This window comes from Chamaea fasciata, unplaced genomic scaffold, assembly GCF_029207755.1.
Source record: "Chamaea fasciata isolate MVZ Bird 193981 ecotype frontalis unplaced genomic scaffold, bChaFas1.0.hap1 SCAF_4, whole genome shotgun sequence".
NCBI classification, from domain to species: Eukaryota; Metazoa; Chordata; class Aves; order Passeriformes; family Sylviidae; genus Chamaea; species Chamaea fasciata.
In genome coordinates this window covers 55,811,431-55,827,132 of record NW_027094089.1, presented here as the reverse complement: position 1 = coordinate 55,827,132, position 15,702 = coordinate 55,811,431, and the positions used below count along the sequence as shown (strand labels likewise).

At 35.3% G+C, this 15,702-nt stretch overlaps 1 protein-coding gene across 2 annotated transcripts in view; it reads right to left on the bottom strand.

Annotated features, from left to right (window-relative positions):
- Positions 1 to 7,286: 7,286 nt before the first annotated feature.
- Positions 7,287 to 15,702, bottom strand: part of AUH (AU RNA binding methylglutaconyl-CoA hydratase) — a 111,331-nt gene continuing 102,915 nt past the window's right edge. The window contains exons 7-10 of one of the 2 annotated variants that reach the window (XM_066181640.1): positions 12,811 to 12,998; positions 11,179 to 11,229; positions 9,386 to 9,433; positions 7,287 to 8,485 (exon numbers count right to left, since the gene is read on the bottom strand). In XM_066181640.1, coding sequence (XP_066037737.1) covers positions 8,408 to 8,485; positions 9,386 to 9,433; positions 11,179 to 11,229; positions 12,811 to 12,998 — 365 coding nt within the window. In that variant the 3' untranslated portion in view covers positions 7,287 to 8,407. The remainder of the gene's footprint in view (positions 8,486 to 9,385; positions 9,434 to 11,178; positions 11,230 to 12,810; positions 12,999 to 15,702) is intronic. The other variant, XM_066181641.1, reaches the window with a different exon arrangement.

The window sequence follows — 15,702 nt, the reverse complement described above, 5'->3', positions numbered from 1 at the left end:
GTCTCTTCTTTTTTTAGTCTGACATTTAAAGGCAAATTACTAAGTAGGAGTTTAATACAGATATTTCCTTGTGAACACTGATCTTGAATTTTCAAGCAGGCAAACCGACTTTCTCCTTGATAAAGCTGTTGAAACATAAATAACTTGTAGTAATTACTTCAAAACCAGGGATGAATCTTCATATGTGAGGGAATATGGTAAGGAACATTTCTTTTTATAGGCTTTTCCTCATCTATACATCCTGAACATGATGAGTGATGTACTGTCATGATGATTTTTAACACAGGAACCTGCATAATTTGAAAATGGAATGATTAATCAATAGAATATGAAAATGTTAAATATGAGTATGTAGCAATGTTCAAGCTGTAAGTTTACAAGACACTTCATTTGGGACTACATTTTGCTTTCTTATTCTGCCTGCAGAAACATAGGCAATTATTGTGAATTTAATGAGGTATTACTATGCTGATTTAAGCATACAACTGTACATACTGTACTACTGAACACACTGGACTGAGTCATTTTACACACATGCAGTTGCTGGTCTAAGTAAGGGCTAGATTCGACTTGTTCTGTTTAACTCACTGACTGAACTGAAAATAGTTGGCACGGATTTTTCTCAGGAAGTTCAAACTTACACAAGCAGAGGAAAAACATTGCAAATGAGATGCTGCTGTGTGCAAAAATTCATCTTGGGTAAAACTTTAAACCCTAGAAATCTTGTTTTCAGTTCTCACAAATAGGCTTTTCTATTCAACTCTGAAGGTTTAAAGCAGTTGTTAACCAAATACTGTACACACTACTAAGCAGGAATGTGTTCAGTTATTTCTGAAACACGTTATTTTGAGGTTATGTTTGAATCTTCCATATTTATGTGATGAGAGTTATGTCACAAAGTTAATCATTCCCAGGATGCTAGCATTTGGGGTAATGAAAAACTTCTTGTGCAAGCAGTCATTAATCAGTGAGTCTAACATTGCATAATGCTTTCTGAAGCATGTGTTATGTGATCAGAGTACAAGGCTGCATAATACAGCAAAGTGTTTATGCCATATGCTGACCTTTTCTAAAGCAGAAACGGAGCCATGTGATGTGCCGCTCCTGCCAGCATTTGCTTATTGCCAATAATTAAGTTTGATGATATGAAGAAACACAAACTTGTATTGCTTTAGAGTTCTAAGAGGAAGAAGCTTTGAAGTTTTTGGCACTGTAAAGCACAAAGATAGCCAACTTGGCTTGGATACACTACCGTTGTCCATTATAGGCACCGCCCATCAAAACTGGAATCAAGTGCCCTGCTCAAGTGGTTACTGGCATTTGTGTAAAGGAAAACATGTGCATCGTTACACGACTGGTGTATTAACCAGAAGAGCATAAAGGTCATAGGAGCAAAGCAGCCAAAAGCATGCTTGGTACCTCAAATCTCAGAACATTATTATTACATTTGATGTTCTTGTGCAATAGTGCTAGTAAGCAGCTATTACTTAATCTCCTACCAGTATTACACAAAACTATACTTGCGAAATACTTCAGATAAATATGCTGTAATTATATGAAATATCAAAACATGTATAGGGCAAAATGTTTTTGTAACTCTAAACACACATACCTGTGGGGATGTGGTTTGAGTGAACTATTTTAAAAATTGAATCAATGCTTTAAAACCTTCTATGAATAACCTCAAAACTATGTGCTGAAAGAAGAGTGGACACATGGACATATATAATTTATATACTCTGCATACACATACACACACAGAGTGTGATCAAAAGCTCTGTCCTGTACACAGCTGCTTTTTGTCTGTTGGTAGAATCAGGCTACTGAACTGTAATAACCAGCTTCACACAACTTTTTCAGCACAGCCAACTGTAGCTGCGGCACTGTTGCTGCAACCTCACTTCTCCTCACACTTGCCAGTGTTTTCTTCTCTCTCTGACTGTCTTTTCTTCTTTGGAGGGCTGGTACAGACAGGGGTAGCCAATATCTCTGAGTATTATCACCTGTCATCAGTAACTCAATTCCATCATGTGATCTATGATATGAATAGATCATATCATAGATATGATAACATGACCAATGTTTGAAAAGTGATTTCTGATATCCCTTGCTTACACTGAGAAAGTATTTTTAAGTTTAACTAAGAATCCTAAAGAGTAAAGCAGACTAAAAGCACAATCACAAAACTAAGACATCTCTATACAGAGACACAGGTGTCCAACTCCAAAATTCAGATTCTCAAAACTCCCGCTGAGATTTTGCATCAGGAAGTGATGATATTAGGCAACTGTACTTAGTTGCCTAAGGTACGTATAATGCTGTATCCAAGGCCTTTTGGGATTAATGAATTAAACCTTCCACATCTAAGGAGCCTGACTCATTAAGGATCTTCATGTTTAGCAGACAGAAGTCTGTACAAAGAAGATGCTGGGAACAAGAGGAAAGTGAGCAAGACTCCCATCTTTGTTACAGCATCTATTATAAAACCAGAGCGATACTTGCTGCATGAGGAAACTGCGAGACAGGCCTTACCTCTACAAACTATTCAGTGGATGTCATTATCTCTACACCCCAATAAATTAACTTGTAGAATAACTAATTAAAGTAGAGAAATTTCATCATGCATAACTTCAAAGAATCCAGTGAACAGGTCACTATGGTAGGAAAGTTTGGTTCAGGTCAATTAAGTGAAAGGAGAGAGCAGAAACTGAGTTGCTTTGGTATTTCACAAGAGTTTCAACTACTGAGCAGTTATACAGATGGAAGGGCCATAGCATATCCCCTTCACTTTTTCAAAAAAGGACTGATGTCAGATAAGATTTGTAAAATCCAAAATGGAGACAGGAATTTGATTCCACCCAAAGTGGAGAAAACTCATGTCTGTGTGTTCATTTATGAACTAGTAACTTAGACAGAACCCTTCCTTCTTGTTATGCCATTTTTGTGGCTCCCGCCTCCTTTCATCTGTTATACAGACACTCCAGGAATCCTGTTTGGAGGTTACAGTCTCTACTAGTTTTTTGGGTACAGAACTCAGATGCTGTAACCAACCAATACAGAAAGATCTTCACCTTTGGCATTGCTCATGAAGATACTACAAATGACTGTGTTGAAGTTAACTATGACCTAAGAATGCAGCCCGAACCCACCCTACAAAACCTCTTTCATAAACACTCTTCCAAGAAACACTGCTTCTTAAAAGCATGCTCCCTGGCTCTCTTCTTCACATCTACTTGGATGGAGTGGCCAAAGATGGTAACTACAGGACAACATGAACCACTCACCCTGACAGGCCACTGGCTGGGGATACTCACATGCATTTATAAAAATACTGAAGCTTTGAAGACAACAGTTCCAGCAGTAAAGCCTTATTACACGAAAGATGGAGAGTAAAACTCTTTTCACACAAGCCTACAGATGTATTATTAACATTTATATGTCATGAAAACACAAACTTCACAACTCATCCTCACAATTATATTTTTTAACTTTGTCTTTCTAAGATGCATGGAAGGGACACATTTAAAAAAAAATTGTACAACTGGCATCAGAATTTTTAACATACTAAAAAGAATTGAGCCAAAGATGATATCACAAAGTCCCTTATGCTTAAGGGAAAATGTTAAATCAATTAGCAGTTGCCAGAAAAAAGAAGCAACAATTTGATGTATAAATTCCTTACAAAAATACCAAACTTTTCATGTTCTTCTGAAAGTGGTTATATTATGCAACAAGAAAACTTCACCATATTCTCAGCTCTTGAATGTTACAAAAGTTTTATTAGCATACGCTTCAGAAACTATAATCAAAGGATAGTAATCACTAGCCAGAACTTTGAAGAGTTTATAAACATACTTGTACAGACTATGCCTTAGAGGGTTAATGTACTATTTTGAACTTGAGTATTGCAAATAGGAGTTAGCTTTGACACAGAATGTTCACACCCTCTGTAATAAATTCTTTTAACATACTTCATATTTCTTTCCATGTGAATGACTGTCCTTGGAAGAATTATCTACTAGATAAAAGCTGAAGATGAAATCTAAGTCTAGACTTATTTAAAGAGGATAGACACTGATCTTATAATCTGTGATAGTGGCTGATTAATGAGCTGCTTATGATTGCTGCAGGCCTCTCCAAACTGCAGGAACAAATTATATTATAGGACTGGAAGGAATGTGCTATCTGGATGCCACACCTTTGTTGAAACTTAAGAACTCACTTTGACTCCTACTACATTTATTCTAGCCTCGAACTACCATATGTACACAACCAGATACATGGTACACACGTGCATACCCTCACTAGTCACCTGATGCTTCTGCAGCAGAATTTCTGTGTTGCAGAACACAGGGTAAGTATGCCCACATGGAACAGTCATGGTACGTGCTGTGTAGGGTCCACTGTTTTGTTGGTTTTGCTCTTGCACAAACAAATTCAGAACTTCCTGAAGCAGAATAGTTGTATGACATCCTGAGGGGCTGATCTTGCCCCCCAGTCTGGATAATTTTATTTACATGTACACACATACATACACACATACACATGCATGCCTATGACATGCTAGTAAACACAAACATATATTATAAAGCATAATGAACACATTGTGTAAACACAGCACATTCTGCATAACTACAGAAACTTCTATTCAACTCTATTCCAAGGTTGAAAAAGAGCAAGATTTAAATCTATAATAAAAAAGGCATAATACCTAACCTTTAGTGATAACAAAGTAATTTCTGATTACATCTTTCAAAAACCTTTCAGGAAATTTTTTTTAAACTCTACTAATTTTGCTTATAAAATACCAATGTTCTTAAAGTGAAAACAACCCACACAAATTTTTAAAAGTGTTCCCTACACATTTTTATGTCCAAGAATTAAAGGAAAGAAAAGCCAGCAGGAAAAAAAAAAGGAATGAATAGAAAAAAAAGTTACTGTAATCCCACAAAGTAGAAAAAAGAAATTTTATTACCTTCAGCTGAAAACAATTCTTCTTTTGGTTTATCTGCCTGCCATTTTTCTTTTTCTCATTTTTGGAGATATTTCTCTTTCTAAAAGTGTGCAGAAAAAGTACATCTTAACCACATAATCATGAACTTTATCACACCCTAAGTACACAGACTGTATCAGCTTCAGTAGAAAATGAAGCCCTATAGCTTTTCAGCAGTGTCATTAGGTTCAAGAACAAGTCCAAAATTCCAAAAATGAGACATGAACACACATCTTGTTCAACACACACCACTGAAATGAACAATGATTTTTTAAGTACATTTCTTTAAAACTGTAAATAAATCCCCTCTCTAATCGCAGCAGACATATTTTCAGGGATTTTCTTGCATGAAAAAGGTGTAAGTAAAGACTACACAGTGATAGATTATAATTTCAACTATTTTTTTCACTTTGCATCTATGAGTTAGGTTTGGTATATGAAGTGACACTAGTAGGAAAACCCCTTACTTTACTCCCTAAGTCTCCCAAAACCAGATTCCAAGTAGCATGATAATTCTGCTCTCTCCTGTGGTGATCTCTTCAACAACTATGACTATGATTAAATGCATCAAAGAGCAATGACTGAGTAAAATACGAAGTTGAGAATGATCCTGATGTTTACTATTCTAAATGCAGCTGGTGAAAAGCAGTTCTAGAAATCAGTGGCATGAATCTTGATAAAGGACTAATTTCACACAGACTGACAGAATTTCAAAAATAACTGGCACCAATGACTGCAAATGTCATAAAAAGGTTCCATAGAAAATATCTCCAAAAGCACTTAACTGTATTGTTACATAATCTTAGAATAAATAAAACACACCTTTTTTTTCATTTCAGGTGATCTACCCAAAAGCACTTAACTGACTAGAGCCATACAGACAATCATGACTTCATCCAGAAACTTAGTAAAACTAAGAATGTGTGTTACTTCAGTAATGTTGAAAATATTAACAGTTTGCCACATTAAAGGCTAAAATTATATGAGTTATATAAAGTTACGCATTAATTTCTGCAAGAAACTGAGAATTTCTAAGCAATTCAGTAAGTTGAACTTACAAATGTTGAGAATTTATCAGCTGATAACTAATAATGGGAAATGAACCTACCTGTATTATAACTTTTCACTATCCAACTCAGTGAAGTGCAGAAGAATTCACTATCCACTTGAGCTCAGCATAAGCAGGAGAAATGCTTATGTCTAGGGACCATGAGATAACCTTTCAGAAAACCAGCAGAGACCAGGGCTCACTCATCCTTGAGGTATTGTGGAGAAAAGCAGAGCGTTACCAGGAACTGAAAGAGTTGAGCCTAAGTGTTTGAAGGAGGACTTGCCAGATCATACCTTTCATAAGGAAAAGTCAATCTTTATAGGAGCATTTTTGTTACAAATAACCGTCACATGGAAGCAGAGTTCTAATACTACTATTAAGTATGAACACTGCAGCCATCAAAACATGTCACTTAATAAATCAGACAGTAAGTGATCAACACATCTTTTGCTAAAATATTCTTCCTCCAGAAAACTTCAACATCACTCCAAAGAACCTTTAAAAACTGTCCTCCTGATACTCACTTTGTATCAATATATCAATAATATTCAAACTTGTTGACTTCAAAGAAGGAACTTAAATTGCTATGATATTACACTAACTTCTCCTGAGAAAAGGAATGCAGAGACCATCGTGACAGCAAAATTATTTTCTGAGATCAAAACTACTAGTTAAAGGCATAAATCTACACAGTCACATGCCACAGTATTTAAAGTTACTAGACTTTTTAAACAGACATTCACAGAATCGACTTAATCAGTGCTTGGTAGAAACAGAGGCAGCTCAATAACCAGACTATATCAAAGTTATGCAACAGAAACCCATCAGCATAAGCTTAATATTTTTTTTCCTATTAACATAATTACTTTGCAGTCAGTAAGAAGGAAAATGACAAGTTAGCATTTCAAAAACATGAGAAAATGACCCTCTAGGCTTTATTTAACTATCAAAACAAGTACCAGGACTTTATTTGCAAATTATTGTGCAAGAAATGATCGACTCACCAAGTTTACCAGTCAACAAAGTGTGAGCTCTACCAGTTATAATCAATTTACATGTAATGATATGTCTAAATATAAATTTAAATGAGTTCTTGTCATTTCATGCTGATGAGCTGCTTTATCATCATAGATATGGACAGTGACCATAGCTACTGTTGCAGAAACAGCAAAGCATGCACAAGTTTCATGAGCCAGTGGTAACCCAGGAAGAATAAACTTGTTTTCATATAAAAAGACAGCCTTGGACTGCAAAGCCATGTTTATTTTCCAGTCAAATTAACAAAAAATACTTTCTATGAGGTTATTTCCAGACATTTGCTGTATATGCTGCATCCACTGCAAATACACAGGATGAATCACAAGTTTTCTTACCTTGAGACCTACTGCATTTCTCTTGCAATGTATGAAAAGAACTCTGAGGCCACCACAAAATAAAGAACCTTTCAACATCATCCCTGTTGTATATAAATATACATTCATAAAACTTGCAAAAGGAATATTCTGGAGATTAAGATAATTCTAGGTTCTATTACAGCACATCAGTCATATCCCCGTACAACCATCTTTAATACAATCATCAAAAATTTAAAATAACTGGGTTATTTGGTGAATATAAATACTGTTCCATTACAGTGCTGATCAGATGATATGTTGGAAAAATGCAAGACAAAAACAGGTCTAACATACAAGAATGTACAATTAAAGGTTGGCCTCAAAAATGTCTTCATTTAATACAATTAAGTGAATATAATGGCAACAACTTTATCAAAAAGACATCATTAAGTGCTAAAGTGAATTTCATTTTGCTTAGGATAGAGTAAGATAAACAAAGCTTCACATTTTCTGAATTATAATCTTTTTCATTTCCCATAGCTTGATTAATAATACAGATACTCTGATAGAATACTCAAATATAATTTTTACTAATATACAGAATCATTTAAATGCATATTTGGTACAATTTCTTTTTTTTGGTGTTTAGTAGTTGCTTTTGTTTTGATAAAATTATACAGCAGATTTACGCTTAACATCACAGATACATTTTGTCTATGTAAAGAATTACAGAGCTTTTTCAATTGTGGTATGGTATGTTTCATACATGTGAAATTTTAAAAATGCTGCATGAACCTGTGACTTTGCCAATACACAGATCAACCATCAGGAACTGTAATGAGCATGAGCTGACACACATTTATACCTCAGCTTCGTACAAGTATGGACACATTCAAAATGTTGTAACATCTGTATGATTTGCTGTTACTTTGGTGACTGTGATATTCCAGGTATGGATGCAAAGTGCACCTTAAATAGTCCTCATAGAAGTACTTTTATCCCCCTGTATTTTAAAGGCATCAGATTCTTTTATTCTCCCTTGTAGCGAGGAGGTCTCTTTTCCTTAAATGCAAGAAGGCCTTCAATTCTATCTTTAGTTGGGATAGTCTGCAATGAGCAGAAAAACAATTCATTATTGACACCAAAAAAAATACCAAGAAAGATATTTTCATACAAATCCTAGTTCTTCAATGTATCCAAGGCACATCAGAAAAGCTTTAATGCAGCAGAAAAAATGGAACTGCCTAGTCAGACATAGGAATGTATCAGACACTTCAAGGGCATGACAAAACACTGATAAACTATTTGGGTGGGGAAGAAGTACCTTATCTCCAAACAGATGAATTTAAAAAATTCTCGAGGGTTTGAGGTTTGTTTGTTTGTTTTGTTTATTTGGCGGGGTAGGGGAAAGCAGGGTTTGAGTTTTTTGGGGTTTTTTTTGGCTGGGTTCATTTTGGGTTTTTGGGATGGGGAAAGAAGGTTATTAATCTGATTACCACATCTTAAATAAGCACATAATGCCAATACTTCTATTTCCATCATAAAAACTTGTCTCAAAGTCCAAGAACATATAATTTCAAATACATGATTCCCGTGTTACACTGGCAAAGAGGTTTGTCTCAAATTTTTATTGGTTAGCACATATGCCAGTAGTGGCACATGTTAGTGAAGTGTCCTTTGTATTATTTCATGTTAAACCAAAACAAAGCAAAAGCAAGGCAGTCTTTGGACTGGCATGGTAGTTTATGATTGGCTAGGTGTCTGGCAGGTACTGCTGCACTACCTTCACCCTAACAGTACTGGTACAGATGTGTTACTGTACTGTACTACACCTCCTCTCTCAAATTCCTTACAAAATCAGATGAAGTATGTGGAAGTTAAAATAAAATTCCAAAAATTTGCAGAAAAAAATCACAGAGCAATTTCCAATAGATTTCTGAATGTTTCGTAACAGGCATCAACAAAGCCTGTTTTCTGTGTTTTTTTCATGTAATCATATTTACATACCTGAGCATAACAAGCTTCTTCAATTGCTAAACCTGTTACTAAGTCGACCTGAGGAAAAGAATACAGTGGGTTTAAAAATATTTCTTTTATTTATTATATATTATTTTCTCACAGCTAACATAAATATTGTGCCACATACTAAAATACTTTTGCAAAGTTCCTCTACACTATTTTAACATAGAAATGCTACACTGACATGTGGTAAGACTGGTTAGTATTTCTGTAACAGACTCCTGATTTGGCAATACCACTAGCATGCAATACACTCAAAAAATGTCTGCTCTTTACTATGAGCCATCTGGTTAGGTAAAAACCATTAGCTACCTGCACATTTATAGTAATTTCTTTTAGCACAAGGGAAAAGATGCACTGCATGATTGTTTAATTTTTTTTCTGAAACAATGTATCTTCAAAATGTCATATAAGAACAGAAAGCATGCCACAAACACAGATTCAAGTTCAAAAGGATTTAAAACAGAAAAATAAAGAGGCCCATGTCTGTCCTGCATCATCATCATCTATTTTTAATACATTTAGTTTCTTTGTGAGCTGTCCTGAACAGTTGAAAAGGCTGAATTTTGGCCTCATTATTTCTCCATCTGTCTTAAGCACCAGATGCTGCAGAACTCACTAGCTCTCCACTTGACCACTGGAAGGACTACTGGCACCACAAGCAGTTTTCAAGGGGAGATAAGTTACAGGATAAATTATCAAAGGAAGCCATGAAATCTGTGCCGTGGTAGTTTTGTTGGAACAGCTTGAACAAACCTTTTGGCTTGATTGGTTTTGATACAATAGATCTTGTCTTGGGCCTCAAGACTGAACTAGAGACAATCATTCAGAGTCCATCTAAGCCTATAATCCCTGATAATATAAACTTCATTATTTTGACCTTTCTATCCACTATATCAGGTAGTCAGATAACTTATCTTGTAGCATTTTGAGCCTTGGGTATTGAAATAAATCTCAGATTCCACCATAACTTGCTGTGGTAACCTAACATACTCTCGTGCAATAGCATCTGAGTTGGGTTCTCAGGCTACCACTTACTGGTGTTACACTTTGCTGAACTCACTGGTTGCTTTTGTGACTTCTAAGAAAAAAGGACAAATTCATCTTCTTGGATTCAGGTGCTGCACACGGTATGATCCTCTTTCCCTTGTACCAGACTGAGCTACAAGGTGTCTGGTGAATAGCCTAACTTTAAATATGAGCAGACCTGCTGAACCCAGCATTAGGATATGTACACCTAAAGTAAAACATATGTCCCGATGGGATTTTAAATGAGCTTTAGGGGTCAATAGTGTGGCAATCAAGTGGCAATCAGAATCACACATGAAATCAGGCTCCAGGTACAATTTTAACACTAACTGCTATTAAACTATTATAAATAAATACTATGCCCTTCAGCCTTTAACTTTATTAGTTACTAAACACTGAGAGCTTGACAGACTTGACAGAGTATGACTTCAGTAATTTTTCCCACCTGAGATATGAAACACAGTTTGTTCATAGTAGTTTATGTTTACTTTCTACTATTAAAAATTAGCAGAGTACAGTATGCTTGAGATTATTAAGCCTTGTTACAGAAAACAGCATCTCAGGAATCTGAGATACAAAAAAATACATTTCATTCTTTAGAAAGTTTTGGTCAAATAGACCTAGAAAGACTACACAATGAGAAAATAAAAACAGCTCTATAAAAAGAATTTCACCATAGTGAAACTCACCAACAGTACAACTGTTGCCAACCTGACTTCCAGCCTACTCTCATGGAAAGTACAGATCCTTACCTCCATTCCCTGATTGATAGCCAGTTTTGCAACTCTCATTGCTACTGGTCCCTAAAATGAGAGAAAAAGTTTATTTACATGTCATCAAAACCTGCAAGATTTGTAACTGAAGAGTCTGCACATCAATATTCTTATATTAGGACCATCTAGACTTTGGACCTCTGTTAAATTTGCAGTATGTAAGTCATATATCCTAGATTTTATCATTATAGCGGACACTTGCTTCTAAACTGATGGTTTGAATATTGAAAAAAAGTAAATGTATACTATTTTCAAAAGAAGCTACTTAATGTGTTTGGTTTATGTTTCAAAGGTGCTAAGTGTGTCCACATTTGTCAAGTTTCAAACCTACAGTATTCTATAGCAAAGCCTGCTCTGGTCAAGTGATGACACCCTCCTGTGAGTGAGATCCCCACTGAGCAGAGGGATTCCCACACTCGCCTCCAATATGCTGCAGAACTGCAAGACATCTTTGGGAATCATCTCAGTCCTGTGCCTATCCATAAGCATCAGCTTCTGGATGTTCAGGCCCACTGACTTGGGAAAAGCCAAATGCTTATGAGGCAGTTCTAACAAGAAGTTGTAACCGTCATTTCCAGAACCACTGTATGTTAAAATTTTTACTGCACTTTTAATTTTTGTCTTCTTATCAAGGTGTTCAAGACACAAATAAACCACCATTAAATGCCACACCTAAGCATTTTACATAAACATTTTACATTTCCAATGAAAAATTTTAGCTGTTACACTTGTGATCCAATAAAGTGGTTGACTAATTATTTTCTTTTTCTGCCTCCTATTGATGCCTTGGGAAGGCTGTCTGGGAACAGAGACAGAGCTAAGAGAATAAAGCAGGTATTTATTATAAGGCCTTAAAGGATGCACCTACAAGAGCCTGGCCAGGGCTACACCCAAGGAGTAAAAACTGGTCACAAAATGGACAACCGGTCACAAGGTCTTACACTTTTATAAGTTTTAGTCCACTTGCATATTGGGATTTAAATGTCCAATTACAGCTTCAAGTTATGAAGTCTCATCTTTCTTTTTTTTCCCTTCAGTCCACCGTTGTTTATGCTTTTGGGCCTGAAAACTTGTAACAGTTGTCTTTGATCTCCATCTGGGAAAGGATTTGTTTTGTCTACCTACTCTGTGAAGAGAGCTTACTGGCACTTAATTTGAGGCTCAGAACTACACAACTAGGCAGCACAGAATCTGAAAAACAAGAAAGCTAAAACTTAAGGCATCATTATGAATTTTCCACCTAGGACCTTTTGCTTCTCTTCTGAGAAGTTCAACAGCAACAAAGTAATCTATTAAAATAATTGCTATACTAAAAAATAAAACCTATATAACATTTTTTTCTTGTTTAAAAGTTGAAGGCCAGAACACGTAATAAAAACACAGACCAAATCATGGCAAGATGAGGATTGATGGAGTTTTTTTTTTCACTATGAAATAATTACCAAATAAGACTATGCAATTTAAGAGAGGAAACTTCTGATTACTTGTCACATAACTAGCGCAGTTTTTTGATACATAATTTTGTGACAGTTCTCTTTAATAAAGCTGTTTCAGTTTCAGTCTCATTATTTGGTAAAAACTAAAAACCAAAATCAAAATAATTTGTTATACCTGAGGCAAGAATTCTCTCGCCAGAGCTAATGCTCTTCTGTATGCAGCATCCCCTGCTTCATTCTGTTCTACCACATGGCTAATCAATCCTATTGATTTTGCTTCCTCACCATCTACAATGCGCGCAGAGAAGATTAGTTCTTTTGCCAATGACACTCCAATTGTGCGAGGTAATCTTTGGGTCCCCCCTAGAGTTTGTAAAAAGAGAAGATGCTGCTATTAGTTTCCCATGTATCTATACCACAAATGTAGATACCTTGTTCATTTTAAGTATTTTCATTTTAAATTCTATAAACAATTACATAAGCATACAGAAATTCAATTAGTACAAAGGCATTATTAAGTACCTTCTTCAGTTTTTCAGACATCTAAATTGAAACCAATTGCCCTGTTTCTTAGAAAGACATGTAAATAACAGAAAAGAGGTACTATTAATAGAGATTCTGCTCTATTACAGACAAGTTACCTTACTCGTCCCTGCCAAAAGCCGAACAAAAACTACTTGACAGTAATTAACATATCCAAACAAACTCTGTTTCTTTTTAACACTACATATTTTCATGATATAGATCACCACTTCCAAAGAACTATACTTAATAAAAAAACATACCTTTAACAGATCCATTCTAAAATTTGCACCTTAGGGACAATATTTACATGTAAACTAAACTAAAGCCACTACTAGACAAGGTCTCTAAGAAGCCATGGTTTTGCCTCCTCTTACTCCTGTATTATTATTCCAACCTTAAAGTGTGATTACGAAAACTAGGGAAGAACAATAACAGGTGCAGACCAGTGGAGAAAGGCATCTAACTTTACAACACTTAGCTGTTTTTACACATTAAAAACTTCTTTGACTTATCAGCATTTTCAGAAGGTCAATAAGCGGTAACTACATTAACCAGACATGAAGACAGCTTAGCTGGACTAAAAATTAACTTTTGAGAACTAATGAACAATGAGAATGTGGGAATAATCATTATCAAAATGGAAGATGTAGATTCAAATCACTGAAGCACATGTTTATGAATTAAAACAGTGGAAATGGCTTTTATCCAGGAGAAAGGAGTTTGAAAATCACAAGGTCTAACATTTTGACACGGATCTGAAACACTCAACTTATAGAAAGAGTCTGTAACCGAAAATTTCTTTCCAAATAATTATTTCTGCAAGACCACGCTAATATATTCAAATGTAATATATGTATGTATGCAAGAGGAATATTTATAGGAGCTGTTCAAAGCAAGGTGGTATTAACACTGTGCTGGTTTTACAAACACTGTGCAAACAGGTGTTCAACTAGCAAAATATATTAATTTCTACTACATAATGTGGACTAAACCACCAGTATTTTATTGAAGCCATTCAGTTCTCCTACTGATGTTTCCTGAAAATACTTTCAATACATTATGAGATAAATAAACTGGCTGGAAAAAAACTAAGAATTTTTGTGATTCAATGATTCAGCTTTCGACTACTATTTTTTTTCTGAACCAAAAGCCTCAGTACGACTGTACTCCTTTCCATATAAAGAGATCTGCATTTGAACACCTTATATAATACAAAAGTGTAGACAGTTTGGAGGATTTCTGCCTTATGTCTTTCTAGAATATCAGGAGATGATGACCTACAACAAAAACTGAGATAATTTCCCAGGAAAAAAACAGAGGAATGAAGAAAATTATTACAATGATTAAAATAAAATGTGTAGAACAAAAGCATTATTAAATACAAATAATGTGATATTCTCTATGATCCTGCAGTGCTTGAGAGTCTTTTAGCAAATCTGTCCTAATGGCCAAGGGCAACAGCAATTCAATAAATTCTGCTAATTCTGTTAATTTCTAAAGCTAAGCCAGTAATAGTGCTAGGTGTAAAATTTTGCTACCAGCACGATTTAGATACATCTTTAAGATAGGGACAAGGGATGAACATACATTAAACTAACCCCATATTGGATCCCAACATACACTACAAACCCTGAAGCATAAGCCTTCCCCTCAGCCTTGGCTTGCCTCACTGGTAACATTCAAGGAGAATGACTAAAGCTGTATCTATCAAACTTATACCAGACCTACACGCCAGAAAAATGTGAGCTGTGTTTTCAAGAAACTCACTGCTTCTGATAGTGAGCTGTACCACCATCAACACCCCCACAAAACATTTATTTGGTTTTTTATTTAAATATTGAACACCTTTTAATTTCTCACCCAAATAAGCTGTCACACTTATCAACATGTATTCTTATGCATATTTTAAGCACACATTGGAACACAGCAAAATGTCTACCTTACTCTCCTTAAAAATATTTTGGTCACAAATTATTCCTTTTACTGCAGCCATGGAATTTAGAAAAGAATCAAGTTTGGCTTTTGATTAAGGAAAACTGTTTGTCCAAATCATAAGATCTGAAACCATATGAGGCTGAATTTACTGAGTCTGCATGTTCTGCTTCTTTCTTGCACGTATTCCTAGTATTTTTCTTTACTTAATTATCTGACCCTTCCTTTACTGTTTTATCTCTTCTATTACTGTTTTACCAGGAAATGCTGAAAACAAAGTTCCATTGAGCAACAATATTTCATAACTTTGACTGAACAATGGATTTGTTGAAGCATGAAATAGTGTTTATAGATTAAAAAAAACCCTGTTCTTGCCAGTGTCTTACACAATAATGATTAAAGAGCAAAAAAAAAAAAAAGCAGACTATAGTTGTTTGGCTGCCGCCTACACTGAAAAGCCATTAAGCAGAGGAGCATACTCTTTGATTAATATTTACAGAACAGAAGCCAACAGTTCACTGCATCAATCATATATACTCAGTAGTAGGGGTAAGAAATTTGCACACACAAAAGCTGTAAGACCAAATTAATCAAATGCAAACAACACCCT